Source organism: Panthera tigris, chromosome B3 (genome assembly GCF_018350195.1).
Source record: "Panthera tigris isolate Pti1 chromosome B3, P.tigris_Pti1_mat1.1, whole genome shotgun sequence".
Classification (NCBI taxonomy): Eukaryota; Metazoa; Chordata; class Mammalia; order Carnivora; family Felidae; genus Panthera; species Panthera tigris.
The window spans coordinates 11,944,404-11,971,302 of NC_056665.1; the positions used below are offsets into that span (position 1 = coordinate 11,944,404).

Below are 26,899 nucleotides of genomic sequence, written 5' to 3' on the forward strand. Positions count from 1 at the left end.
AAGGGGGCCTTTCCTGTAAACTCCAGTTTTTCTGTCAATAAATTTCAGTTTTTAGGTTTTTGTGCTGTAGAAAAATGACCTTGTCGGTTTAGCCATTGCTGCATTGCACCATTTTACATACAAGGCAAATTTTTTCTTTGAAGAATCTAGGATACCCAAACTTGTAACTGAAGGCCATAGAGGAGCCTTGTGGTAGTAAATTATAGTAAATAGACGTTTGAGAAAGTTATATGAATGAAAAAATGTACATTTTAAAATGAAATTGCAAAAAGGACCCTTTGACTGATGCCTCTCAGTTTGTATTTTTATTTGACTCTGTATTTCTTTTGATACTCTTGACATTTTAGGAAATTTTGATAAGATTTATCAAAACCTTTACTCGATGGGTACAGTTCCTGCATTTATGAAATCAAACCTGTGATCACAGAAATCCTGGAATACTCTTAATATACTTCTCTTTTGTGTTTGTTACTGTGATTCTATTTGTATATTTTACATTTAAAATATTTTAAGGTTTGCATTTATATGCTCATATTAAGACAGTACTCTCTGGTTGGTAGACCTGTATCTTTTGCATTTTAGTTGTAGCTGCTTTTAAATTTATTGATTTATTTTGACAGAGTCACCTGGAATGCTTTATCTTCTGAAGCTTACAAATACAGTTTGTTCAAATCACGATTTGTTTCATATTTGTTGGAGTACATTATTAGTGACTAAGTAATAAAGCCTCTGAGACATTTTGTTGTATGAACTGTATATTAATTTTTAAAAGTGCTTATGAATACATTTCTTGATGTGTGTTCTTATAAATTGTCATGAATTTTAAATCATGCAGTTAAGGATGTGATTGGTTATATGATTTTTTATCCAATTTTGTTTTTACTTTTATAATTTTATAGAAATAATATACTTTATTATTAGGCTAGTGAATTCAAAAGTTTTGAGATGGTTTATTGCAAGGTTGAAGTTTATTTATGTTTTATTATACTTAACAATATTTTGACCCTTTAAAAATACTTTCTAAATTCTTTTGCAAATTGAGTTGTCACACAGTTTGGACTGTCTTTTGAACTGAACTGCCCATGTAATTACCCAGGTTTGATTTAGGACAGGAAACTTATCTAACTGATCCTAAACTGCTTTTTCTGAGAAGTTAACACCAATTTTAAGAAACAGGAATCCCCAGGTGGATTTGACAAATTACTAAAGATCCAGTATCTAAAATTGTTACTCCCTTGAGTATTTATGATTTGCATAGTCTCACATAGGTTTTGGCTCTCTTATGCAAGGTTTGTGGTTAACATCATTGATGAGACTGCCTTCTAATTTAAAAAATTAAGCAGTGTTGCTATTCTTTCTTTTAATAATTTACTTACCTAGAAAACGACTTGGAAGTTATCATGACTTTGCCTGTTGGCAGTGGGGTTACAGCTTAACTGGAAGCGTGCACTGTACTTTCAAATGCATTTTGTCAAGTGTTTTGATTCACAAACCTGATGAATGTCCAAAAATATCTGATAGACTCCCTGAAGATGGGAGTTTTAAATTAGTTATCCGAAATTGCATATCTGAATACATGTACATAATTATGACATCACTTCCTTTTAAAATTATAAAGCTTAACAGGATGCTAGTGGTGTTTTATTGTAGTAGATTAATGTTACTTTTAGGAAGCTACAATTAAGGAGACTGTTTAGGTACTAGTACTTGGTCCCTTAATCCATTAGAATTTCCTCGCTAGGACCTAGTTTCTGTGGCACAAAGTCTAGTGTGCAGGGAATACTACAAAAATTTTGTATCCTGAGCCACAAGAGGGGAAGGGAGGAGTTTGCAGGTCAAGTAAACTTAGAATTACTTTAGATAGATATGAAAGGATTGAGTGCAAGTTTAGGTAAACCTGATACTTCCCTGTTTTGGAAATAATGCAGTCACTTAATAGTTATTACATAAAGTTGTATGTTACTCCTGTATTTTGTGAATGCTTTTAAGTATGTTACACGTTGCATATCGTGATTTCTGAAGATAAAAAGTTCATTTTCAAAAAATACGAATTTAAAAATACCTTGATAGATTTGTCAAGTTTCTAAATATTTAAAACAAAGTTTTAGTGATGGACATACATGGAAATGTATACCACACACTTCTTACCCAAATAATTGGCAGTTTGGGATAACTCCAATAATATTAAAGAATGGAGACAGGAGAGAAGGGAATGTGATTGGAACTGTGTGTGCACACAAAGAGTTCTGTTTGTTCTAGGACGCTGCGTTTGCAATTTTATCTAAAAACACAGTTTATTAAATTTATCTCTAAATCGTCTGCCTTTGAACCAGATTTATTTTGTCAACCTCCGATGTGGGCAAATTTTAATCAGCCTTTTAGCAGTTATTCTAAAAGCCTGGGGCTAATTAGAAATGGCATAATGCAGTTGCTTGTGGACTGAACAGGCAGTTTTTTAAGTGGCAGCCATTTTATGATGCTGATAATTCTTAAGAATCGGGATTTTTGAGAAGACAAAAATCGAACTGAAACTTGAAATATCAAAACTCCTTCCCACCCCCAGCCTCCCCTTTCTTGGTTCTCTGGTGCGAAAATAAGGGGCAGCTTGGTAGGTAGCGCGGGCAGCAGCTCCGTGAGCCCCTGGCATCTTGGTGCAGGTCCAGCTCAGTCACAAAATGGCTGTTCCTTTGTGCCGCAGCGCTGACAGACATACTGCATTGCACTGTGTACTCGCCAAACAGCAGGAAGTTGCCGTGCCGAGTTCAAAGGCCGGCCGGCGCCGGCGCCGGCGCATGCTGCTGATTGGCTGTGCGCACGCCTGGTAACAGCGGGTCAACAGCGGCGGCCTTCGGCAGGCCCCGCCCCGTGACGTCAGGCGCGTCCCCTCGCTCCTAGGAGGAGCGAACGCAGTGACGTAGGGCTGCGTGCGCAGCCGGGGTGCTGCCTCTTCGTCTGGGGAGCCGGCAGCTTTGGGGGCGCGGGGTAGGAAAGGGAAGGGGAAGCGACCCGGACTGGGGCTTTCCGGTGGGTGGTCACCCGGCCGATTTCGCCTCTGGCAGTCCTCTGCGCCCTTCCTCTTAGTCCACACCCTGCAGCGTGTATTTTCTTTGCCCTTCCCTCGGAAGGGTTGGCTTCTCAGAAAGCGGCTTCTACTTTTGGAGAAAGTAGAAGGCACTATTCGGAAGCCTTCAAATCGAAAACCTACCAGTTTTTACATTTTTCGCTTTCCTTTATCATATTCTAGCGGGTCTTTTTTTTTTTTTTTTTTTCCTTTTTTTACCTTTTTTGTTCAGCGTGAAGAGATTAGTAAACTTTATCTTGTGTCACCATTGACCAAAACCTTTTCACTGTCAAGAGGAGATATTTTTGTTTACAGTGAAAGGTCTTAACGGGTGTTATAGCTGTTGGGTGATCATGGCTCATAAAAAAAGGGAGGATTATTTGAACTTGTCCCCGTCCCCGTGCATTTTTACTTGGTACCGTACATATTCTCAGTTGGCATTTGATGGAGGAAAACTCAGGTCAGTATGTGCAAAGTGGTTTATGATTAACGTTAACTCTGGAATAGGAGGAAGCAGCTTAGGAGTTTTCACAAAGTAACTATAAATATTAAGTTAGCTTTAAAAAATAAGACAGCATGAGGCATCCATTACTATGCAAACAAGTGTTATAAAACAACTTTTAAGTGTTAGCAGCACTTTGCTAGCGAACGGTGACTCCCAAAACTTGGTTGATAGTGGAATGGATCACTCGGAAGAACCTTGGGAAACCTCTCAAATCTCCCATTCTGGAGATTTTACTTTGGTCCTGGTAAACTGATTACAGTGCTGTGGTTATGCTCATGGTCTGTCTTCTTTGGAAACCCTTTGCAGGGATTTCTGTTTGAAAAAAAAAAAAAAAAAAAGAAATTAGAGGTTAGCGATGATGACTTCATTATTCAGTTACACGTAATGAATTTCAGCCTGAAGGAAAGGCTGTATTGTTTTCCTTCTGCACCTTAACAAAAAAAAAAAAAAAAAAAAAAATTTTTTTTTTCTGTGCTTTTGGAGTCCTTTTAGCACCGACAGGAGTGAGTTGTCACTTAGTTGGCCATATGTCAGAAGTTTCTTACCGAGTAAGATCTGTCACTTGCAGAGAGATGTGGACCATAGATAGAGGTTTACCTAGGCATATCTTAAGTTTCTGGAGAAGTTTATAAAAGGTAAAATTCACTGTACTAGTGGGTTTTATAGGTTCCCACAGTCTCGATTCTTCAGGAAGAATTCTTTGGATAGTTTATGGAAACATTAGGTGAAACAGGATTTTCGGTTTTATAGACTTGTTCATCAAAGATTTGATAATGGATTTTTAAATTGTATGCTCAATTATAAGTTATATATAAACGAATTGGCTTTAGATAGAGGTAAATTCTCATGGAACTTGATCACTAACTGGTGTTTGGAACTTCTGAAGTGCATCCAAAGCAACAAGAATGAAGGTTCTTTCTGTGTATTATTGAGATTGGCTTCTTGTTAGTTGGATTAAATTTTTGTTATTCGCTAACTGTCCTTAAGTTTCTAAAAACTGTGATAGAATTCAGTAGCATTGCAGTCATGTTCCAGGATATAAACTACTCTGTTGAAGGTGTTTAGTCCAAAATAGATACTGTGTGTGTTAAAATGCATATTTGAATAATAGCAATTTATCTATGAGCTGTTGGCATGCCACGTGGAACCAGTGAACTTTTTCAGGAGCCAGAGTGATTAGGTTTGTCCATTAAGACTTTTGTGCCTTTTTCTTCTGTCTTTAATCTCTTTGACTTCTCGGTTTTCAAACCTACAATTTCCAATTGATATTTGGCACCTTAGGAATTAGCATCTTCTGTAAAGATTAAGTCATCGCGGGAACGTCATCAGACAATATTTGATAAGGAGTGCTGTGCAAAGTTTACCAAGTTATTGCTTGAGAGGTGAATCTGGAAGGTCAGTTGAATTTTACCTGACAGTTATCTGAAACTCACAGATTTTATAATCAGTTTATTCCTCTCCCCTCCCTCGTATAGCAAATCCCTAACAGTTGTGAAAGATGCTTCGAGGTCACTGAGCTTTCCAGACTCCTATCCTTTCTCCTGTAAGATGGGGTACTACTGTAAACTTGCTCCTAACACAAACTGTGAGTGACTGCTCTGTCACCTAGTAAGTTTTTTCTGCTTATGAGTTGTTTTTGTTTTCGCTTTTTTTTAAAAAGGTGTTTTAGGTCCTTTGTAAAAAACCTTAGATTTCAATTGGCTTTCTTGAGGAACGGGGGGGGGCACGTGAGCCAAGAAACTTTTTTTAATCGCCTAAGAATTAGTATACAAATAAACTCTACTGGGTGCTTGTCATAGCTGAGCAATTCCCTCCTGCTTTCCAGCCTGCCTGGGCACTGAATTGAAATTCATACCTTGGTAAAATTGGTTAAATTGCTGTTGCTTTGGAACTTCAGTGTTAATTAGTGTAAAGCCAGAACAACAAAATTTGACTCCGTCATCAAATGCCCATCAAATACCAAATACCATCAAATATCTATGCTTAAAGTCTGTTGTATGTTTACGTTGTGATCAGTAACTAAGCACAGTGTTGGAACACATTTTTTTTTTTTTTTTAATGTCTGTTATGACCTTGTCTCCTACATAGTTTAATTAACAGGACAAGTCTGGGGAGAGGGACTTTTTTTTAAAAAAGCTCGAATGCAATTTATGAGGTGGGAAATAATGAGCCTTTTGTGAAATAAATCCTGGAGAACCTAGGTATATGGAAGGAAGCCTTTCATGCTACATTTTGAAACACTTGCGATTTAGTATTTTATTGTTACAATATTTGGTTAGGGTCACCTTTCTCCGTTATTTCAGTGACATCGTCTGGATTATGTTTCATACTGAAAAGTACTTTAAATTCCCTTTACAGGAAAGTCTCCATGGTTTCGGGGAAATGCTGGAGCTTTGGCGAAAGCACCATTTTAAGGATGGTTCTGATTTTATACTTTGAATTCAATCTAGGAAGTTATTTTGTTATTTGTGGTGTGTTTAACTGTTAACCTCAATGCCTGACAAGAGCTGTGTACCTAATACCCACCAGTGCAATGTTTCCTTGAGTACTGAAAACTTTCTCCAGTTTAGGCCAGTGAAGTACTTGTTGGATTTTTAGGTTCCTGACTTTAAAAATGTGGATAATGATACTCTTCATTGGGTAATGAAGTTAAGTAATATAATGCCTATATAGTGATTCGCAAGGAGGCGGTTACGTTGAAAGTGCTTATTAAATGTAAGCTGTGAGTAATATTTTACTTCTAATGCTTTACTTTCTTCCCTCTCCTGTGCTTCATTAAGAGCCAAATGGTTCCTGAGAGTTGAAGTTGGCGTCCTGGCCTCCCACAAGAGGTCTTTTAGGCCACTTGGGAGGGAGGGTTGTTAAAATGATTTTAGAAGGCAAGTCTGGGGTGAGTTCGAGCCCCCGCTTCAGGCTCTGTGCTGACAGCTCAGACCCTGCTTCTTCAGGTTCTGTGTCTCCCTCTTGCTCTCTGTCCCTCCCCTGCTCATGCTCTGTCTCAAACATAAACATGAAAAAAAAAAAAGGCAAGTCCGTTTTTGTTAGTTGAAACCTTGGGTATGTTTTGCAGTTAATCTTCTCCTAGAATTTCTTTCTGAGAAAGCCAGCCTTTTGAAGGGAGAGTATGATTCTTCCTGGACCAGAACAACTTCTTGTGTGAGTCACAGCCCTACCCGTGGCACTTAACTCTGACTAGATCCCTTTTACCCCTCTTCTGGAGCTAGTGGTTATTGCCCTGGTTTACCCTCTGCCTCATTTCCCCTCTCAAGCTGTGCAAGAGTGAATAATGAATACCAAGTAGCAGTGCTCTTCGGATGTAGATGTAATTGCAATATTTCCAACCAATGTCTACTTGGCTGTGGCTTGCTCTTAGTAATCCATTCTCAGCATATCATCATATATTGGACTCAGCATAACGTCCAGAGTTCAGTCTTATTCTGCTAGGACTGTAGTCTAGGTTTAAGATTTCTGTGTTGTTGGTTCCCCAACTTTCTTCATTTCCTTTCCTTTTGGTTTGTGAGGGAGTTGAATTCTGTTTTTTTGTTTCTATATCAGGCTCTGGAGAGCATCTTAAAGTTCTTCAGCCCAGCTCCCCAGGATTGAGTTAATTTTCCAAAGCCCTCCATGTGGTTTACAGTTGCGTGTTTCCGTATGTTTGCGTGTGTTTCGCCTCTTTTGACAGAGCACCTCTTGTATTCTCTTCTTCTTCTTCTTTTTTTTTTTTTTTAACGTTTATTTATTTTTGAGACAGAGAGAGACAGAGCATGAATGGGGGAGGGGCAGAGAGAGGGAGACACAGAATCCAAAACAGGCTCTGGGCTCTGAGCTGTCAGCACAGAGCCCTACGCGGGGGTCGAACTCACGGACCGCGAGATCATGACCTGAGCCGAAGTCGGCTGCCCAACCGAGCCACCCAGGCGCCCCTCTTGTATTCTCTTCTAACTGTCGGTGTTCCCGTTGCCTCATTTTCTCTGTGCCCCTTTTGGGCAGTTTTACCAAAAACTTAGGTTTAGAGATCTGGAAGCAAAAGTGGGTGGGGCTCTCCTAAGGGTTGTTGTATGCTTGATGGAAGATGGACAGTTTCCGCATTAAATGTCATGCTGGATCCAGCAGTAGCATACCTTTAACAGTGAATGTCGATGGAGTTTTGATCCAAGATTTTTGAATTCTGGTCCTGATTGCTTTAAATTCTAGTGCATCTCTTCTTTACTAGAATTCTCTACTTAAGCCCTTTTTAGATCCCTCTAAAAGTTTGGATTCCAGAGTTGACTTTTGAATGCAGGAATGCATTCCATTCAGAATCCCCTTTCCTTAACAGCTAATTCAGGTGACTGTTGAAAGCAGTGGACGTGGGCTCTGCTGTGAAGCAATTATTTACAGTGGTGGGTTGTGAATTGTCCCCAGCATTAAAAAAAATAAAAGAGAATACAATAGGATAATAAACCTCAGGAATGGCATTTGTATGGTTTATTTCTAAGTCAAGCAGTGCCTGTAATGCTGGTAATCTTTCATTTTGGATTGTATCATAAAGGAAAGCAGCATGTGGTAAGCATTTTGTGGGAAAATACTGGAATAGATTTATGCTTTTTGGAGTGGTTACTCTGTCAGGCACTGAAAGTGGGTTTTGTTTTTTTCTTTTTCATTGTGTATTTAATGTGATGGTTAGTGTAGCAGAAATGCTAGTGACCTTCTGGTTAGCCAGCTCCCCAGGTTAACTGTCACAGAACTCTCTTCCTTTGAAGGCCTGTGGGGGGTCCTACACCCTGCTGAGCTCTTTTATACCCATCCCATTGTGTTCCTTCACTTGCGTTGTATACATAACAAGGATTTGCAGATACTTCTCAGATTTATTTATGCTGGTTTCCCTTGTAATTTTGCATTTCAGTAACATACCAAACCAACAAATGAGATGATTGTGAGAGGTATTTCAATGGAAACTATGTTGTATGCTTTGGAAAGACACAATACCTATCATTTATAGTACCTACTGTGAGCTTGGAACTTGTTAGAACCAGTCCTCTGTATGTGTTAATTTGGGTAGTCTTCACAAGTCTGAGACAGGTGTGATTATCATTACCCTATTTTGCCGATAGAAAACAGGCATTAGGGGAAGCAGATGGTGGCATTGGATTTAAACACTGGCAGTTTGGTTTCAGGGTCACTTAAGCATCTTGTCAAAAATTGCCATCAAGGGGCACCTGGGTGGCTCAGTCGGTGAAGCGTCCTATTGTTGATCTTGGCTCAGGTCATTATCTCACACTTTGTGAGATGGAGCCCGAGTTGAGCTCTGCGCTCACAGCTCGGAGCCTACTTGGGATTTTCTCTGTCCTTTTCTCTCTCTGCCCCTCCCTCGCTTGTCCCACACTCTGTCTCTCAAACGTTAAAAAAAAAAAAAAAGTTGCCATCAAAAAAAAAAAAAGAAAATTGTCATTTGATTAAATGGTTGCGAGGAAACTATAGTAGGGGAAAATAGTAAAAATCTAGAATAATCCTGTACTCTGTTTCTCTTAAAAAACTTAAACCGAAAACTCAAAATACATTTTAGGCTTGATTGATACTGGAAACAAAGTTCAAGAAGTCATTTTGCATAAAGAATTTCTAGTGAAGATGTTGCTGGTGAAGTAATTCCCACGGGGGTAGTTGGGGAAACGAGGAAAGACAGGTGTCTGGGAGGGGGAGGTACTGGGAATTGCAGAGGAACCCCATCCTTTTGCAGTCTGACTCCCATTGCTCCCCCACACACTTTGGGTTTGGCAGTGATTTATTTATGAAGACCAGGTTTCTAATTTGTTGTTTTGTTCTAAATTTAGTTCCCTTACTTACTTCCCAGATAGCATTTGCATCAGAATCACTTGAGAACTTTTAAAAGGCCCCTTACCTGATGGGATTTTAGGGGTTAAGTAGTCGTAGGGCAGGGGAGATAGCATTCCAGGTGGGTCTGTTGGCATAAATAGCCAGGGTTGGAAACAGTGTTCTAGAGACGTGCCCTGAAGGGAAATAGTTCTTGAATGTGGTGGGTGTGGAAAATCTTGAGTGTCTTCAGTTCCTGTATAAGGTTATTTGACATTCAAATAGAGCAGCATATGGCTGGGAAGTTGTGACTTTGAGGGCAGAGGGTGATGGGTCAGATTCTCCATTTCCCTTGCTTGATTTACCAAAACATAAAAAATAAAAAAAAAAATAAAAGTTCCTACTGAACTTAGCTTTACAGAGGCATTTAAGCCCCCAGATTTATTTGCTAAGAGCCACTTTGGGTGCTTGTTCAACGTACTCCCAGCCTTCTTGCCTGGATATTTGAGTTCAGTCAGGTCTGGGAGGACTTGTCCCAGGAATCTATCTTGAACAAAAACTATGGTGGTTTCTAGTGCTGATACAGGTTTGGGAAATAAGAGCTAATTGGGACAAGAATTTTCATCTCTCTTCTGCTTTTTAGCTGTGTATGATCTTGGGCAAGAACCTCTGAGCTTGTTTCTTTATCTTTTAATAAAGGAAGAGTATGTGTCTCAGGGAAGTTAGAATTAAATAAAATAATACGTCTGAAAGCAGTAGTTTTCCACTAGGGACAACCCCTCCCTGACTTGGCAGTGTCTGGAGATCTTTTTGCTTGGAGCTACGGTACATCTGGTGTGTGCTAGGTAGAGGCTAGGGATGCTGCTAAACCTCTCGCAATGTGTAAGGACAGCCTCCCATAACAAAGAATGAATTAATCGGGCCCAAGGTGTCAGTAATGGCACACTTAAGAAACTGGTCTATAACATTTAGGAAAGTGCCTGCCACAGTGAGTATTGCCACCGTGAGTCCTGAGAAAGTTGTGAGTTCGCACCGTTCTGATTGATTTCTGTGGCTTGATCCAAGGACCGTACTTCCGTCCTCTGACTCTGTGGGGGCAGAAGTTGCACTTACTGTTGAGGTTAGCATTCAGGACTTTTAAATCTCCTTTGAACTGTTGGAGTTGTTATCTTTCGAAAGTCTAAATATCATAGCCTAAAGGTTAGTAAGGAAAGATAAGACTTTAAATATTCTGAAAGGAATTCAGACTAGTCCCATCTGTCCTCAGGGTTCTAAATGGTACCCACCTGAGATGATAGGTTTATAGGAACAGCTTTCCCCCTGGTACCTGTTTTCATTACTTGGTGGGTTCGAAAGTCTTCATGTTCTTTCCTGCAGAGAGCTTGTCCTATCCTTGTCTAGTCTTGGTGCCTTGCCAGATCTGAATTGGGTAGCTCTTTGTGAAACGATTATCTAGGTTTGTACCTCATCTAGGCTTCTTGCTATAGTTCACTTTTTTCCTAATGGTTTGTGTGCCTGAGTGCCATTTGTTTGATGCTTCCTAAGCTATTTAGGACTACTCAGTGTTATTTGGTTAGTGGAGGAGCAGAAGTAGCATGATCAAGACAAGGTTTCCTCTGGCACCGGTTGAAAATGTTAGGAACATGCTTATCAAAGGTAGGTGTTTTTTCCACATTAGCACTGAGTTTCTTAATTTGGGAGGTACTGCAGGAAGGTCTGCTTCTGAATACTGATCAATTCTGCAATCTTAGAAACATAGCTCTTTTTTGAGAAATTCAGAAAAACTCAGAAAAATTGAAAGACTACAATTAAAGCTTTAAACAAGTTAGATACGGCTAAAATCCTATTTGCCCCTTCTCCTTAGTCACTTTCATGAACGTGGCATCTAAAAACCTTGGTATTTTAAAAATGTACATGGTTCATGTAATGTGCTTTTGTTTTAAAAATTGAATAGTTTTTGAAATTGTCATGGTGACATTTATAAATATAATCCCTACTAGGTCTAACTTGTATTTAATTGCACAGTATGAATCTAAATTTAGATTATTTCCTCCCCCCCCCCTTTTTTTTATGAGCAAAGCCGTGAACGTTTTTATACTTCCCACCTCCTGCACAAGTTCAATAATTTGCCAGGTTATATACTCACAGATTTAATTGCATGATTCATATGCATATTTTGAGGTTTACTGGAAAATGCCACGTTGCTTTGCAAAGCGTCTGCTGATTGCTTTTTCAGTAATGGTGTATGAATACTGTCTCCCCTGTTTCCTCCCCATCACTTAATACTATCATACATTTTAATTTCTACAAAGCAGGTGAATGTGAACTAATCTGTTGTGATAATACATTTTCAAATTACCCCTGATGTTTAATTTCTTTTTATAAGTTTCTTGGCCATCTCAGTTTTTCTTCTGTAGTTGCATGTCCCTTTCCTTTCCCTAGTTTTCTACTGGATTTTTCTTTGATCTGTGGTTATTTTTATGTTCTCTGTAGAAATCCTTTGTTGTGCATACATTGAAATTTCTCAGTCTGTTACTTGTCTTTTAACCTTGTTTATAATGTAGCTTATTCTTCAGAATAGTAGGACTTGAACGAGAGGTGGAGGAGGTCTTAAAGGTCTTAAATGCAGTTCCATTTATTTAAGGAACTACACCCAGTATTTTTTTTATCAATAAGAAACTCATGGTTTAATGATCTTTGCCTTTTTGTACTCTTCAAACACATAGAAGTGATTGAGAAGGAATCATTCTGCATCAACCTTGGGTGGTTTAAGGATCTGTTTAACTGAAGAACGTATGTATGCGTGGCGGGGATAGCAATACCAGTTAGAGTTGAAGAGTGTAGATTCCATAATTCATACTGTGGGGCTGATGGATAACATATGTATACACACTTGGGCTAAGACTTTCTATAAATGAGGATAATTTGTCTTAGAGGGTTTTTGTAGGGATTTAGAGGGCAATTTTTGCCCATGCCTGATGCGTAAGTGCTCCATAAATATCAGCTATTATATCATTGGTAGAATGTAGTCTGGAAATAAGTTTTAAGGAGTTCCAGTGTAGATTGCTTTGTTTTTACCAGATTTTTCTATCACCAACACAAAAAAAAATCCTCTGCCAAGCAGTTCAGCCATTTTGTTAAGTGTTTAGGAAAGTAAACACTACCCAAAGCCTGAAATGGCAGCTCTCGGGCAGAGAACCCACAGGCTTTCTAACTGACATGTTGCTGTGCTGCCCTCTTGTGGCCATGTGGGAAACGGTAATAAATTAAAACTGGAACAAGAGCTATTCCAGTGCTGCCTGCTCTCAAAGTCCAGTTGTGAAATACACTTCACACTACATTTCTGCCACCTTCAAAAAGGATTTTGAAGAGCTACCAAATCCACTTCTATCTACAAGTGAGAAGTGTTAAGCTTTTTTTCATAAACATTTATTTCCTATTAGAATCTAAAATCAGTTTTTTGTTTTTTTTTTTTTAATTAACGTTTATTTATTTTTGAGACAGAGAGAGACAGAGCATGAACAGGGGAGGGGCAGAGAGAGAGGGAGACACAGAATCAGAAGCAGGCTCCAGGCTCTGAGCCATCAGCCCAGGGCCCGACGCGGGGCTCCAACTTACGGACCGTGAGATCGTGACCTGAGCTGAAGTCGGACGGCGCCCCTAAAATCACAGTTTTAACGAAAGTCCCTTTCATTATTTTGCACTGATTTTCCCATGTCGTGATTGTTCCATGAAAAATTACAAGACTTGTTTGCAAATTAGGTTTGGAGTAACTTTAAGATACACTTACTTTTCATGAGGATTTTGTATATGTGGTAGATTCTTGAGTACTCCTTTTTTTTTATTTTAGGGCACGAGTGGGAAGGGGGCAGAGGGGGAGAGGTAGAGAATCTTAAGCAGGCTTCATGCTCAGCCTGGAGACTGATGTGGGTTTGGACCCTGTGACCCTGGGATCATGACCTGAGCCGAGGTCAACAGTCGGATGCTCAATTGACTGAGCCACCCAGGAACCCCCAGAATATTCCATTTTTAATTGCTTTATCCCTATTAATGCCTTTGAAATCTGTTCATTTTATTACTTTATTTGTTTAGGTGAAAGCCTGATTAAAGGTCTCCTCTCCTACTAACTCAGTTGGACCCCGGTACATCAGCATCATAAGCTACAATTTAGTATTGACAGTTATTTTGTATTATAGTTCGGCATTAATAGCAAGTCTGCGTAATATTTAATCTTGCCTTTGGAGGGAATAACTAGACTGTCAGTGTTTATAATTTTTGTTTCTTAAATATTCTTTTCTTTTTTTAAAAAATACTCCTTTTTCAACATTTAGGAGCTTATCCTCCTAGGAAAGAAGTATGCAAATTAATTGAGTTGTACCTTTATTAAGACTCTTTTTCTTGTAAAGGTAATATCATTTTTTTTCCAGTTTTATTGAGAAACAGTTGGTATATGTCACTGTGTAAGTTTAAGGCATACAGCATGGTGTTTTAATTCACATATACTGTAAAATGATTATCACAGTGGGTTTGGCTAACATCCCATCTTCTTATACCGGTATAGTAAAAAAAAAAAAAAAATTTCTTGTAGTGAGAACTTGTAGGATTTACTCTCAACAACTTTCAGATAAATCCTACAGCAGTGTTAGCTATAGTCATCTGGTATATTATGTCCCTATTACTTACCTATCTCATAACTAGAAATTTGCACCTTTTTGGAAAGACCTTCCTCCAGTTCTCCCTCCTCTCAGTGCATCCAGCAACTATGAGTCTAATCTCTTTTTTCCTATGAGATTTTTTTTTTTTAACGTTTGTTTATTTTTGAGAGAGAACGTGAGTGGGGGAGGTGCAGTGAGAGAAGGGGATGGAGGACCCAAAGCGGGCTCTGCACTGACAGCAGAGCGCCTGAAGTGGGGCTGGTACCCATGAGCCATGAGATCGTGACCTGAGCCGAAGTCAGGTGTTTAATTGACTGAGCCACCCAGTCAGGCACCCCCTGTGAGTTTTTAAAAAGTTATTTTATTTACTTTTTAGTTACTTTAGATTCCACGTGTGAGACTACACGGTATTTCTTTTTCTTAGATTGTTTCCATGTTTTGGTTATTGTAAATGCTGTCATGAACATGGAGGTGCAGGTATATCTTTTTGAGTTAGTGTTTTGGTTTCCTTTGGATATATTCCCAGAAGTGGGATTACTGGGTCATATGGTAGTTCTGTTTTTAATTTTTTTGAGTATCCTCTGTGCTGTTTTCCATAGGGACTGTACCAATTTACAATTTCACCAGCAGTGGACAAGGATTCCCTTTTCTCAGTGTCCTCGTCAACACTTGTTACCTCTTTTTGTTGATGGCCATTCTGAACTCATGTGAGGTGACATCTCATTGTGGCTCTTACATGCATTTCCCTACTGAGTAGTGATGTTGAGCACCTTTTCATGTACCTGTTGGGTTTTTGTATATCTTTGGAGAGATGTCTGTTGAGGTCCTTTACTCATTTTTAATTTATTAAATAGTTTCTTTTTTTGCTATTGAGTTAGAGGAGTTCTTTGTATATTTTGGATGTTAACTCCTTATCAGATATATTATTTGCAAATATTTTTTTCCCATTCGGTAGGTTGTCTTTCACTTTGTTGATGGTTTCTTTTGCTGTGCAGAAGATAATTTATTTAGTTTTAAATGTTTGAGAGTGCGTGTGAGCGCATACACAAAGGGGAGGGGCAGAGAGAGAGGGAGAGAGAGAATCTCAGGCATTGTGGGGCTCCATCTCATGACCCTGGGATCATGACCTGAGCCAAAAGCAAGAATTGGATGCTTAATAGACTGTGAATCACCCAGGTGCCACCCAGTCACTTGTATATTTTTGATTTTGTTGCTTGTGCTTTAGGTGTCATATCCAAAAAATTATTACCAACATTACTGTCAAGCAGCTTTATTTCTGTTTTCTTCTGGGAGTTTCATGGTTTTAGGTCTTAAATTTATGGTTTTAGTTTATGTTTTGTATTAATTTTTGTTGAGTCGTGTAGCATATGGGTCCAATTTGATTCTTTTACATATGAATATCTAGTTATCCCAGTACCATTTATTGAAGAGAGGGCCTGTTCTCCCTTCATTTTTTTTTTGCTTTTTTTTTTTTTTTTTGGCTTTCTTGTCAAATATTAGTTGATTGTGTATGCTTGGGTTTATTTCTGGGCTCTCACATTCGGTTCCGTTGGTCTGTTTGTCTGTTTAATGCCAGTATCCTGTTTTGATGCCTATAGCTTTATAATTTGAAATCAGGAAGTGTGATGCCTCCAACTTTATTCTTCTTTCTCAAGATTTTTAAAAAATTTTGTATTTATTTTTGGCTCTTTGGGTCTTTTGTGGTTTCATATAAATTTTACAATTGCTTTTTCTCTTTCTGTAAAAAATGCCATGGGAATCTCGATAGGGATTGTATTGACTCTGTAGATGGTTTTTGATAATACTGACATTTTAACAGTATTCTTCCAAGTTATGAATACCAAATATTTTTCTTTTTTTTTAAAAGATTTTATTTTTAAGTAATTTCTACATCCAATGTGGGGCTCGAATATATAACCTCAAGATCAAGGGTCACATGCTCCACTGGCTAAGCCAGCCAGGTGCCCACCATTTGTGTAGTCTTTTATTCTTTTCATTAATGTCTTGCAGTTTTCAGAATAGAGATCTTTAACCTCCACAGTTAAATGTGTTCCTAAGTACTTTATTGTTGGTGATGCTATTGTAAGTGGGATCGATTTTCTTTTTTCAGAAAATTCATTTTTAGTGTATAAAAATAGGACTTATTTTTGTAGGTTAATTTTGTATCCTGCAACTTTAATGAATTCATTGATTAGACCCAACAACCTTTTGGTTGAGACTTTAGGATTTTCTCCATGTAAAATCATGCCATCTGCAAATAGAAGCAATTTCACTTCTTTTTCAGTTACCTTATATTTCCTTTTGTTGCCTGATTGTTCTAGGTAGGACTTAAAGTACTGTGTTGAGGAGGAGCAGTGAGAGTGGGCACACTTGACTTGTGCCTGATCTTTTAGGAAAAGCTTTCTGCCTTTTCAGTGACATTGAATATGATGTTAGCCTTTTTTTTTTTTTAAAAACACCTTTTTTCCCTAAATATTATTTTAAGTCTGCTAAATATGACTTTCTGGTTTCAAAAATAATTTAAAAAACACTTAGTCTTTCTTTCAAATCTGTAGCTCATTTTGTGTAGGATTGGGGTACTAGTATCTCTTGCCTTGCATTTGATTCTTTTGTCTGGATATATTATGAGACATTTAAGTGTTAAAAAGACTGATACTTATATAATGAGCAACTATGAACTCACCACTCAGCTTCAGTCATGTAACATCACCAATATTATTCTGTGATCACATCTGTCTCCCTCAGCCCCCAGAGGTAAGTGCAATTGTGAATTTGGTGTTTGTTTCTTTGGAGGTTTGGTTTTTCATGCTTACTTGATTTTTTTTTTTTTTTTTTGAAATTACACAAGTAGTTGATGGTTTCCATTAATATACTTGAAATAACTCATCCAGCAGAGTAAACCGCTCTTTAAATTTTTTTTTTTAACGTTTATTTGTTTTTGAGACAGAGAGAGCATGAACGGGGGAGGGTCAGAGAGAGGGAGACACAGAATCTGAAACAGGCTCCAGGCTTTGAGCTGTCAGCACAGAGCCCGACGCTGGGCTCGAATTCACGGACCGCGAGATCATGACCTGAGCCGAAGTCGGCTGCTTAACCGACTGAGCCACCCAGGCGCCCCAACGTTTATTTATTTTTGAGACAGAGACCGAGCATGAGTGGGGGAGGGTCAGAGAGAGAGAGGGAGACACAGAATCTGAAACAGGCCCCAGGCTCTGCACTGTCAGCTCAGAGCTCGACGAGGGGCTCGAACTCATGGAGCATGAGATCATGACCTGAGCCGAAGTTGGACACTTAACCGGCTGAGCCACCCAGGCGCCCCCATGAATAAACCACTCTTAACAACATAGGTGGTGGTTTTTTCTTTCTTAAAAGGTATTGTGTGCACTGTTACATTTCTAGAGGTCGCTTCCCTCCACAAACACAAATGTACAGCTGCAGAAGGCATATACTAGGATAGGTATATTTTATTAGTTACGGTGAACGTTTTGGAAATATAAATATTCTACTCAGAAATATAGAAATATGGAAGTATATCAAGGATATCTGTGGCTTGTTGGTTAAGAGAACAATTTAAAAATAGTCTAAATGTCCCACTAATTGGGGACAGATTAAATAAAAGTAGAGTTTTCATAGTAACTGGGGCAATTTAAAGGGAGTGATGTAGCGTACATATACACATACCCCGTTGTGGGTGTTGGTTTGGGACATTTCCATCACATCTGCAGTGATTCTTGCTTTTCAGCACAAAATGCTAACTGGACTATTAGCATTGGACTATTCTAGTTATCTTCAGCAGATGAATGCTATTTGTGACTTCCTGTGTCTTTAAAATTGGGAGTTGAATATTTTCTGTCTGGTTGTTGTTGGAATGTTTTGTGTTTCATGGCACTATATGGATCATACTAAGGTCTTGTGACAATTTTAGTTGGTGGTGATTGCCAAAATGAGATTTCAGCCTTAATCCCTTGTCTGGAGATACTGTGCATTACAGTAATTAAAAAAACCATTCATTTCAAGTGTTTCAAAACGGTTGCATATTCTAGCAAAGTCAGTAAGTCCGCCTTTCCATTCTGTTCTCTAGCATGCATACTAGGCACAGCAAACGTCAAAGAAGACAGTTTAGCTCTCACATCTGTTAGGGAGGTCAACAAGTGACCAAATTACTTGCATAGGATGGGACAAATGGGGAGGCAAAGAGGCACGGATGTTAACAACTGGGGCTTTGGAGTCTATCCCCTAGGCTGGGATGTGTCATTGCTAAAAGTAACGAGAGCCGGGGTGCCTGGGTGGCTCAGTCTGTTGAGTGACCGACTTCAGCTCAGGTCATGATCTCACGGTTTGTGAGTTCGAGCCCCGCGTCGGGCTCTGTGCTGACAGCTCGGAGCCTGGAGCCTGCTTCCGATTCTGGGTCTCCCACTCTCTCTGCCCCTCCCACTCTCATGCTTTGTCTCTGTCTCAGAAGTAAATAAACATTAAAAAAATAATAATAAAAGTAACGAGAGCCAGTGGTTGACACGCAGACTGAAATGAGGCTGCCTCCTTGAGTGGCCTATGGGAGTAACTGCTCTGGCACAGTTGCTGTGGCAGAGTATTATGGAAGACTTAAAAGGTGCTGAATTTAGGAATGGCGAGGGCACAAAGGATGTTTTCCTAGAGAAGGTAATACCTGAGGCTTTAAGAATTGGAGTGGTGTTTGTCACAAGCAGAGATTGGAGGTGAGCGATCCTAGGGCTCATTCTGTACTCAGTGGTTCAGTAAGGCTGGGGCAGTGGGGGGGAGGGGGAGGGGGAGGAATGGTTAGGCATTGAGTCCTGAGAACTTGACAGGTGGAGGCCAGGTTTCATCCGGCATGCTGAGACGTGATGGTTCCAGCATCAGGCCCAGGGTGGGTGAGGGGAGGTGGCCAGCTGACTCCTCACCCTCCAGGCCTCTCTAAGCACTCAGGGCTTTGGCTGTGTAAGTGCAACCTCCAGGTATGTTCCTAATTCCCCTTCTAAGTGAAAAGTGATTTCTTTATAAACTCCTTGTAAGGAAATTCTGGAGCTGCCTCTGGACCTTTAAAACTGTGAGCAGATGGTGGAGGCAAAAGTAATAACGTTTCCAGCTACTGCCATGGATTGTATGGTTCTGAGTCACTAATAATGAGCACTAGCTGGGAAGAACTTTGTGTTAGAAGGGAAATGTGAAATTGTGAAATTCTGAAAAGTCTAATGTTTGGATAAGGCCCCGACATTTATAGAGTGCTGCTGTCATAGGTGCCATTTGTCATAGCTGTCTCATGACCTTACAGAGGATGGCACAGGTTAAAAAGTGGCATAGGCTGAGATAGGCTCGAGGACCGAGACCCGAGCTGTGGATGCTGCAGCCTGCACTTTTTAACTATACTGTCCAGCCTTCCTCTTTGTTTTCTTTGCCTGGTGGACTGCCTTATGCTTGGTCACAGGTGGAGGATAAGTGACTTCAGATGCTTTAGTCACCTGGATCAGTCCGCCTTTACTGTTCAAAGGGCCAAGGAGTTAGTATGATGAGGCCTTGGAAGTGTGAATCACCTGTTAACAGGGATGCCTAGCTAGTTTTGGACATTGTATAACATGGAAAGGGTTTACTTTTTGAGTCTCTTAATGTTTTGAACCCTTGTGGTCAAATAGAATATGGACATTAGAGCCAGACTTGGGGGTTGGGATCCTTGCCCATCTCAGTTTTCTCATCCCTCACGTGGGGATAAAAATTCCCAATAGGGTGTTCTGGGAAATAAGCAAAATAATACATGTAAAGTACTTAGAGTAAGGCCAGGCACCTATTAGATGATTAGGTAATTAATACATGGTTTTTCCCTTCTTCTCCCCTCCCCAGGCTAGGACACCTCCCCCCCTCACTGACTGCATCATCTTAACTCAAAGGCACCTTTGCTGTAATGCACTTACTGTGGATCATGTGGGATTTTGGAGGGTCAATCCCAGTTCCCAGTGTACTGCCCTGGTCATTGTGTGGACACGTTTGTCAATTGATAGGCCCTAATTTCTAGTTGGGAAGATATAGTGGGTGTAAATACGAAGCCTCTCTTCTTTAACCTTTTGGGCTTCATGCCGCGTGCCCTTTATCTCCTGGTTGCTGAACTCAAGGCCCTTTGGGTTAAGTTACGGTTACTCTAGCTTCTGGGTTGCTGCTAGCCTCGCCTCCTATGCTTTAGCTCTAAGCAGAAGAGTTGAACTGGCCACCTTTTTCTGGAGTCCATCCAGTTGAGGGCTTTTCCTTTATTTATTTTTATTTTTTAAAATATAATTTATTGTCAAATTGGATAACATGCAGTGTTTACAGTGTGCTCTTGGTTTTGGGGGTAGATTCCCGTGGTTCATCGCTTGTATACAACACCCAGTGCTCATCCCAACAGGTGCCCTCCTCAATGCCCATTACTCATTTTTCCCTCTTCCCCACCCCCCATCAACCCTCAGTTTTTTCTCTGCATTTAAGAGTCTCTTATGGTTTGCCTCCCTCCCTCTCTGTAACTATTTTTTCCCCCTTCCCTTCCCCCATGGTCTTCTGTTAAGTTTCTCAAGATCCACATGAGTGAAACATATGATATCTGACTTTCTCTACCTGACTTATTTCACTTAGCGTAATACCCTCCAGTTCCATCCACGTTGCTGCAAATGGCCAGATTTCATTCCTTCTCATTGTAGGGCTTTCCCTTTAAAGTGGCTTCACTGCTACCAGTGTGCCCCTGAATTGCTTTTTTACTGTTCGAAAATGGGCAGGGTATGTAGCCTCCTCGGCTTCCAGGATTGATACTCAGTCTTCCACAGCCTCTGGTGTTTGTGTTTTGTAGCTTCTGCTGTCATCTGCCTACTTAGGTCCCTCCCTCCTGAGGGGTGTTTGGAATGAGGAAGGGGTGGCATGTGTGGTAGCCCATAGCAGTCTTTATTTGTTTACGCTTTCACATCAGACTCAGAGTGCTCTTTTTGTTTATTTTTTTTCTGCTATCAGCTCTGGAACTCACTGCTGGAGATTCCCAGGCAGGACCTCTGGTTGGGGTTAGTGGGTGTGTTTTCAATACAACTCCTCAAATTTGCACCTATTGTTGATAACCAGTGATTAGATAATTGCATCCAGATTGCATTCTTACTCTTTGGGGAACTTCGCTTTGGTTTTGTTTTGTTCTGTGTTGATTTTTTCTTTGAGTGTGGGGAATATTTGTCTTGAGGACGGAAAGACTGATACTGAACAAATAAGACTTAGTGGATCCTGACAGATTGACCTGGTTTCAAATTCTGCTTGTGTCATCTTGGGATACTTGCTTAATTATTTCTGAGTTTTAGTTTTTCCTTACCTGTCATTAAGGTTTCATTTTTCAGTTTTTCCTCATCTGAGTGAAGGAGAAAATAACATGCCCTTTTTGAGTTTAGTAAAAGAGCTAATTTATATAAATTAAGTGGTATATGGCATCATCTAAGCACTCAGGAAATGGTCGCTGCTAGGAATGTTTGGAACGATAATGACATTATTGGCAATATAAGAATGTAAAAGTGAATTTGAAGATTTTGATTGTGTATTACTAGAATTACTCTCAGCTGTCATTTTACCCCTTTTTAAAAAAGATTTATGTGGAATTTTTAAAAAACAGATTTATGTGGCAGTTCTTATATCTTGTACTTTTTTTTTTTTTTAATTAAGTCACTCAGCATCTGAAGAGGCTTCGGGTTCAGACTCAGGCAGCCAGTCGGAGAGTGAGCAGGGCAGCGATCCAGGAAGTGGACATGGCAGTGAGTCAAATAGCAGTTCTGAATCTTCAGAGAGCCAGTCGGAATCTGAAAGTGAGTCGGCGGGTTCCAAATCCCAGCCAGTCCTTCCAGAAGCCAAAGAGAAGCCAGCCTCTAAGAAGGAACGGATAGCTGATGTGAAGAAGGTATCTACTTTGCTATACAGTGAAAATGTGCTGCTGGCTAGGATCAGCAAGCAGAACTTTATTTCACATGGAAAACTCACTAGTGTATTCGGATAATGAAAACTACCACCACCTTTTGTAATATACTGTCTGTGGATATAAAGATTGCTTTCTGTTCTACTCTTTGAATATAGTAGACACAGGGCCATAAGGGAAATAATTACACGAACCATCAAATTACAGGGCAAAAAGACAAATTTTTATAGTTTTGGTTTTTAACATTTAAAAAAGGTAATAGTACCGAACACTACAGAGTGAATTACTGACAGATTATGGAATGTAGTTGTGGAGCTTAGTTATGGATAATAACAGTTCAAGAATAAGGGCAATTTTTCTTCTCTGAAGGATGGAAGGAAGATACTTCTCATAGGAAAAAAAGTTACTTGCATCTAGGCAATATAGATTTTGTTTGCTTAATGGAGGAGTCTTGTAGCAAAGAATGCAAAAAGGCAAAAATTGAAGTGCATAGTGTCTTCTCATTGATGCACAAACTGGGATGCGTTCCTTTTGGGGAAAAATTAATGACTTGGCCTAATTAGTCACAAGAGCACAGCTTATCTTTTAAAATTCCATTTTGAGACAGTTAGGTGTAAATCACTGAAAATGCAAAAGAATATTCTTTTAGAAACTTAAAAGATGTCCTAATGAAAGTTTTATGCTAAATCAGTTTTTATTACTCTTAAGACAGAAATCTTCGTCTGAGCACTCAGATTTTGGTAGTAGTGCGAATAACTTTAAATTACCTGCAGGTTCTACAGAATAGCTTTGATAGATGCTTCAACAGATGAAGCATCTGAAGCCGTTAGGGATAAGAAAATGAAAGCTGTCCTTGCTAATTCAGTCATCACCAGTGACTTAGACACTCAAGTATTGCACCTTGTCTACCTGCTCAGTGTGTCAGTGAACCTTTGACAAGTGGAAATGCAAAAACACCCTGCATGTAGATTACCACTGAGAGATTTTGCTCTGAGTATCACTAAACTCAGAAACTTACTCTCCAGGCTTGTAGCAGAAGGCTTTGCTTGGCAATCTTCAGAGGATAATGTCTGAGCCTGGTTTCCTCTACATCTAGACTGGGTATTTTTTTCAGAACACCACAACACACTTTTGAAGAAAGTATAATGGATAGAAAACATCTGAATATAACTTTCTTCTGTGCAGTGAGGAATTCTTTACTTGAAAAGGTAAAAGGAAACCATGGAAACTGTGACTTACATAGTGTTTAAAACTTCACTGAAATCTAGTTGACCGGGATTCTCAGCTGTTAACTATAAGACCGTGTGTATGAGTGTGTGTGTGTATATATAATTTTTTTTTTAACCTTATATAAGTAGATAAAAGGGAATTAAGAAAGGAGAAATTATTACTAAGACTGAATTTCAAAATACAAGTAAAGTTTCAGACAGAAATATTAAAATACATTTTAGTTTAAAACTTTTTGAGGGAGAGTGTGTGTGCACGTGCGAGTTGGGTAGTGGCTAGAGGGAGGGGGGGAAGGTCTTGAGCAGGTTCTGTGTTCTGCTCAGAGCCTGACGCTGGGTTGCATTTCAGGATCTTGACATCATGAGCTGAGTCAAAATCAAGAGTTGGACACTTCCTGAGTCACCCAGGTGCTCCTAAAATACACTTTCAAAGTTAAGGCAATAAATTCCAAAAACTTAATAAGGTTAACAGGTAGATGGATGTACTAACTAGGTAGAATGATTGGATCGTGACTTTTTTTTTTTCAGTTTACTTACTTAGTTTTGAGAGAGGGAATAAGCAGGAGAGGGAGAGAGAGAGAGAATCCCAAGCAGGCTCTGCACTCTCAGTGCCGACCCTGATGCAGGACTCACCTCCAAACCATGAGCTCATGACCTAAGGTGAAATCAAGAGTCGGACGCTTAGCTGACCAGGCCACCCAGGCATCCTGATCAGATTGTGACTTTAATGATGCTATTCTAAAATGAGAACTTCTGAGGAAGGTTCTTTGTTTTCTGTATACGTCGCAGTTTTTTTTTTTTAATTTTTTTTTATTGAAGACTTGAATTAGATATCATAGCCTTCAAAAGGACAAAGATGAGCTCAGGATGATTTTAGTATGTGTGCATTACAGTATATCCTGTAATATAGTCTCAGCAGTTGAGCCTGAATGCCTAATATTTTAAAATGATAAAGCTAACTGGTACAGTGACACTTAAATGATTTAGCTACCCCAGTTAATAAAAGCTCCTTAAATACCTGTGTTGAGTAATTTTGTACCTTTAGCAGAAGTCCAAAAAGGGGTAAGAGTTGGGGTTGGGGTCAGGGTCAGGGTCAGCAGGGCTAGAGTAAACTTTTTTGTCTCCTTCCTTTCTCTGCCAGATTTGTTTAGTGTCCTGCTGCCTGTCACCCAGATCCTGCCAGTTGGTTATTCCTAACTCCTCCTGGTTGGACCTTTGTCCTCCTGACTCTGAGATTATTCTAAGGCCATTATGGATTTGTCACCTTTATAAACTGGGAACACTGGGTTTCATGATTATGTTGGATTCTTGTTCTAAAGTGCCTTTTCCTGGAACATCTTGCTTGTTTTCTTTAGAGGCTTTGGTTTTATTCAGCCTACTTGGCACTTTGTTTTTTAAGGCACTGTTGATAATATCCTCCCTTGCCTTAGTGACATTCTGTCTTTTTGAATTGTCTTTCATCAGTTTTGTCTTTTTTGGGGTCCACTTTCTACACACTTCACGAGTCTCAGCCAGTGGCTTCACTTTCTAAATATTTTCATGACATTTGCTGTCACCTGTGTTTTGACAACAAGCCCACATTTCTAATCTTGGCTGTCCGGCATCTTTTCTACATGTTTAACTCCTATTAAACATCTTCATCTCAGTGTTCCACAATCCATCCAAATTCATTTTGCCGCTGTGTGACTGATTTCATTAGAAAAACACATGGTATGCTTGGTGTGAATTATCTTTGGGAAGGAGAGTGAGATTGGGGGATTAGACTGTTATCGTTAGAGGTTGGAAGGGTCTTTTACATTTTTTCTATACATCTGTTGATTTGCATCTTTTAAATAAGATGGTGTTGATATATTGAGAAAAAAAATTTCTCTTCAACGAATCTCTCCTTTCAACTTCATTTATGTATTTCTGTTACCAGCGAGGATTGTAACTAAAAGTCAAGTCCTAAAGGTTAAGGGTAATTACTGCTGGAGAATACAGTGTACAGAGACAGGGTTCAGTGTACAGATGAGACAGTGGTTCTCATCTGAGAGCTTCTAGCTAAGTGTTGGAAGTGCCTAATTTGCGTACATCTGGCACGTTACACATTCCGAGGCAGTAGAGGAAATGTACAAATAGATGGTTGGAGCCCTGCTTGGTTTCTGATTTCCCAGATGGGTCAGTGTGTGGACATAGCTGATACTGGAAAGCATTAGGGACTTCAAATTCATCAGTAAAGATTTTGTCTTTAGCAGGAGCCTTGCCATATTATTCAATTGTAAGTTTATGTTTTAATGACGAGTATGTAGTGTGCCATGTAGTTGAAGAGCCATTCAGTAAAGAAGAGGCGTTGTTAAGCTTCAGTGTGTTTCGGAATAATAAAGATGGTACTTTATTGTCTCATAAACAAAACTGACACAAAACACCCTTTAGACATTTAGTTACTTGAATTTTCTTAAATTGAAATACGTGTTCCAGTAATGAAAATAGTAAATCAAAAAGGATTCACTCATGGTCTATTAATTTTACAGATGTGGGAAGAGTATCCTGATGTTTATGGGGTTAGGCGGTCAAACCGAAGCAGACAAGAACCATCACGATTTAATATTAAGGAGGAGGTAAGAAAAAGACACGTTTTAAGGGGATACATTTAAACTCCTTATCTTACCTCATCCTTTTTGACTCTGGTATATGCTACCATTGACATGACTGAACTTGTTGCCTTGGAGTTAAGTGACTCTAATGTGAGCTTTCTCACCTTAATATGGCAAGGAAAACCACAGGTGGCTTTTAAAGGAAGAAACTTACCAGGAAGATTGTGTCATAATGAATGTCTTAGTAGAGTATTGTACAGATTGGCTTCAAATTTTTGTTTTTATTCTTTTTTAAGGTTTCCAAGTTTCAAGTGAAATTGATTATTATAAGAAGTTTACCTTTTAAAATACCTAGTTTCTAAATCTACATTTTGTAAAATGAGTCATTGCTTGGTAAACAAATGTAATAGTGGAAGTTGTTTCAGATTTATTTCTGAGAAAGGAAGGAAAATTTGCTTAAATACAGCGTTTTAACTAATTCAAATTTGCTTTCTGTTTTTAGTGTGCAGTATAAAATAATTCACACACATTTAATCTGATCTAATTGTGAGAGACTGAGTAGTTTGTTTTTTAAAATTGGTAATTACTGGGTTCTATTGTTTCTATAGAATAGACTTTTCTCACCTTTCTCAGTTCATGTGGTATTTTTGTCAATTCTTACCTCTGTAGTAGGTGTATAGACCACATTCTGAAGAGGTGCTCTTCTGTGCTTCAGTGAGATGTCCCCTTTCTGTATTCTTTTTTTTTTTTTTTTTTTTTTTAACGTTTATTTATTTTTGAGAGAGAGAGAGACAGAACATGAATGGGGGAGGGTCAGAGAGAGGGAGACACAGAACCCGAAACAGGCTCCAGGCTCCGAGCTGTCAGCACAGAGCCCGACGCGGGGCTCGAACTCACGGACTGAGAGATCATGACCTGAGCCGAAGTCGGCCGCTCAACCGACTGAGCCACCCAGGCGCCCCCCCTTTCTGTATTCTTTTTTTTTTTAATTTTTTTTTTTTTTAACGTTTATTTATTTTTGAGACAGAGAGAGACAGAGCATGAACGGGGGAGGGTCAGAGAAAGAGGGAGACACAGAATCCGAAACAGGCTCCAGGCTCTGAGCAGTCAGCACAGAGCCCGACGCGGGGCTCGAACTCACATACCACGAGATCGTGACCTGAGCTGAAGT

At 39.4% G+C, this 26,899-nt stretch overlaps 1 protein-coding gene across 6 annotated transcripts in view; it reads left to right on the plus strand.

Annotated features, from left to right (window-relative positions):
* CHD2 (chromodomain helicase DNA binding protein 2) overlaps positions 1–26,899 on the plus strand; it is a 122,789-nt gene that overhangs the window by 1,332 nt on the left and 94,558 nt on the right. For 2 of the 6 annotated variants that reach the window (XM_042988131.1, XM_042988133.1), the window contains exons 2-4: positions 621–3,521; positions 21,683–21,914; positions 25,666–25,752. In XM_042988131.1, coding sequence (XP_042844065.1) covers positions 3,415–3,521; positions 21,683–21,914; positions 25,666–25,752 — 426 coding nt within the window. In that variant the 5' untranslated portion in view covers positions 621–3,414. Of the gene's footprint in view, positions 1–620; positions 3,522–21,682; positions 21,915–25,665; positions 25,753–26,899 lie in introns of those variants that run through there. The other 4 variants (XM_042988130.1, XM_042988132.1, XM_042988134.1 and 1 more) reach the window with 3 other exon arrangements.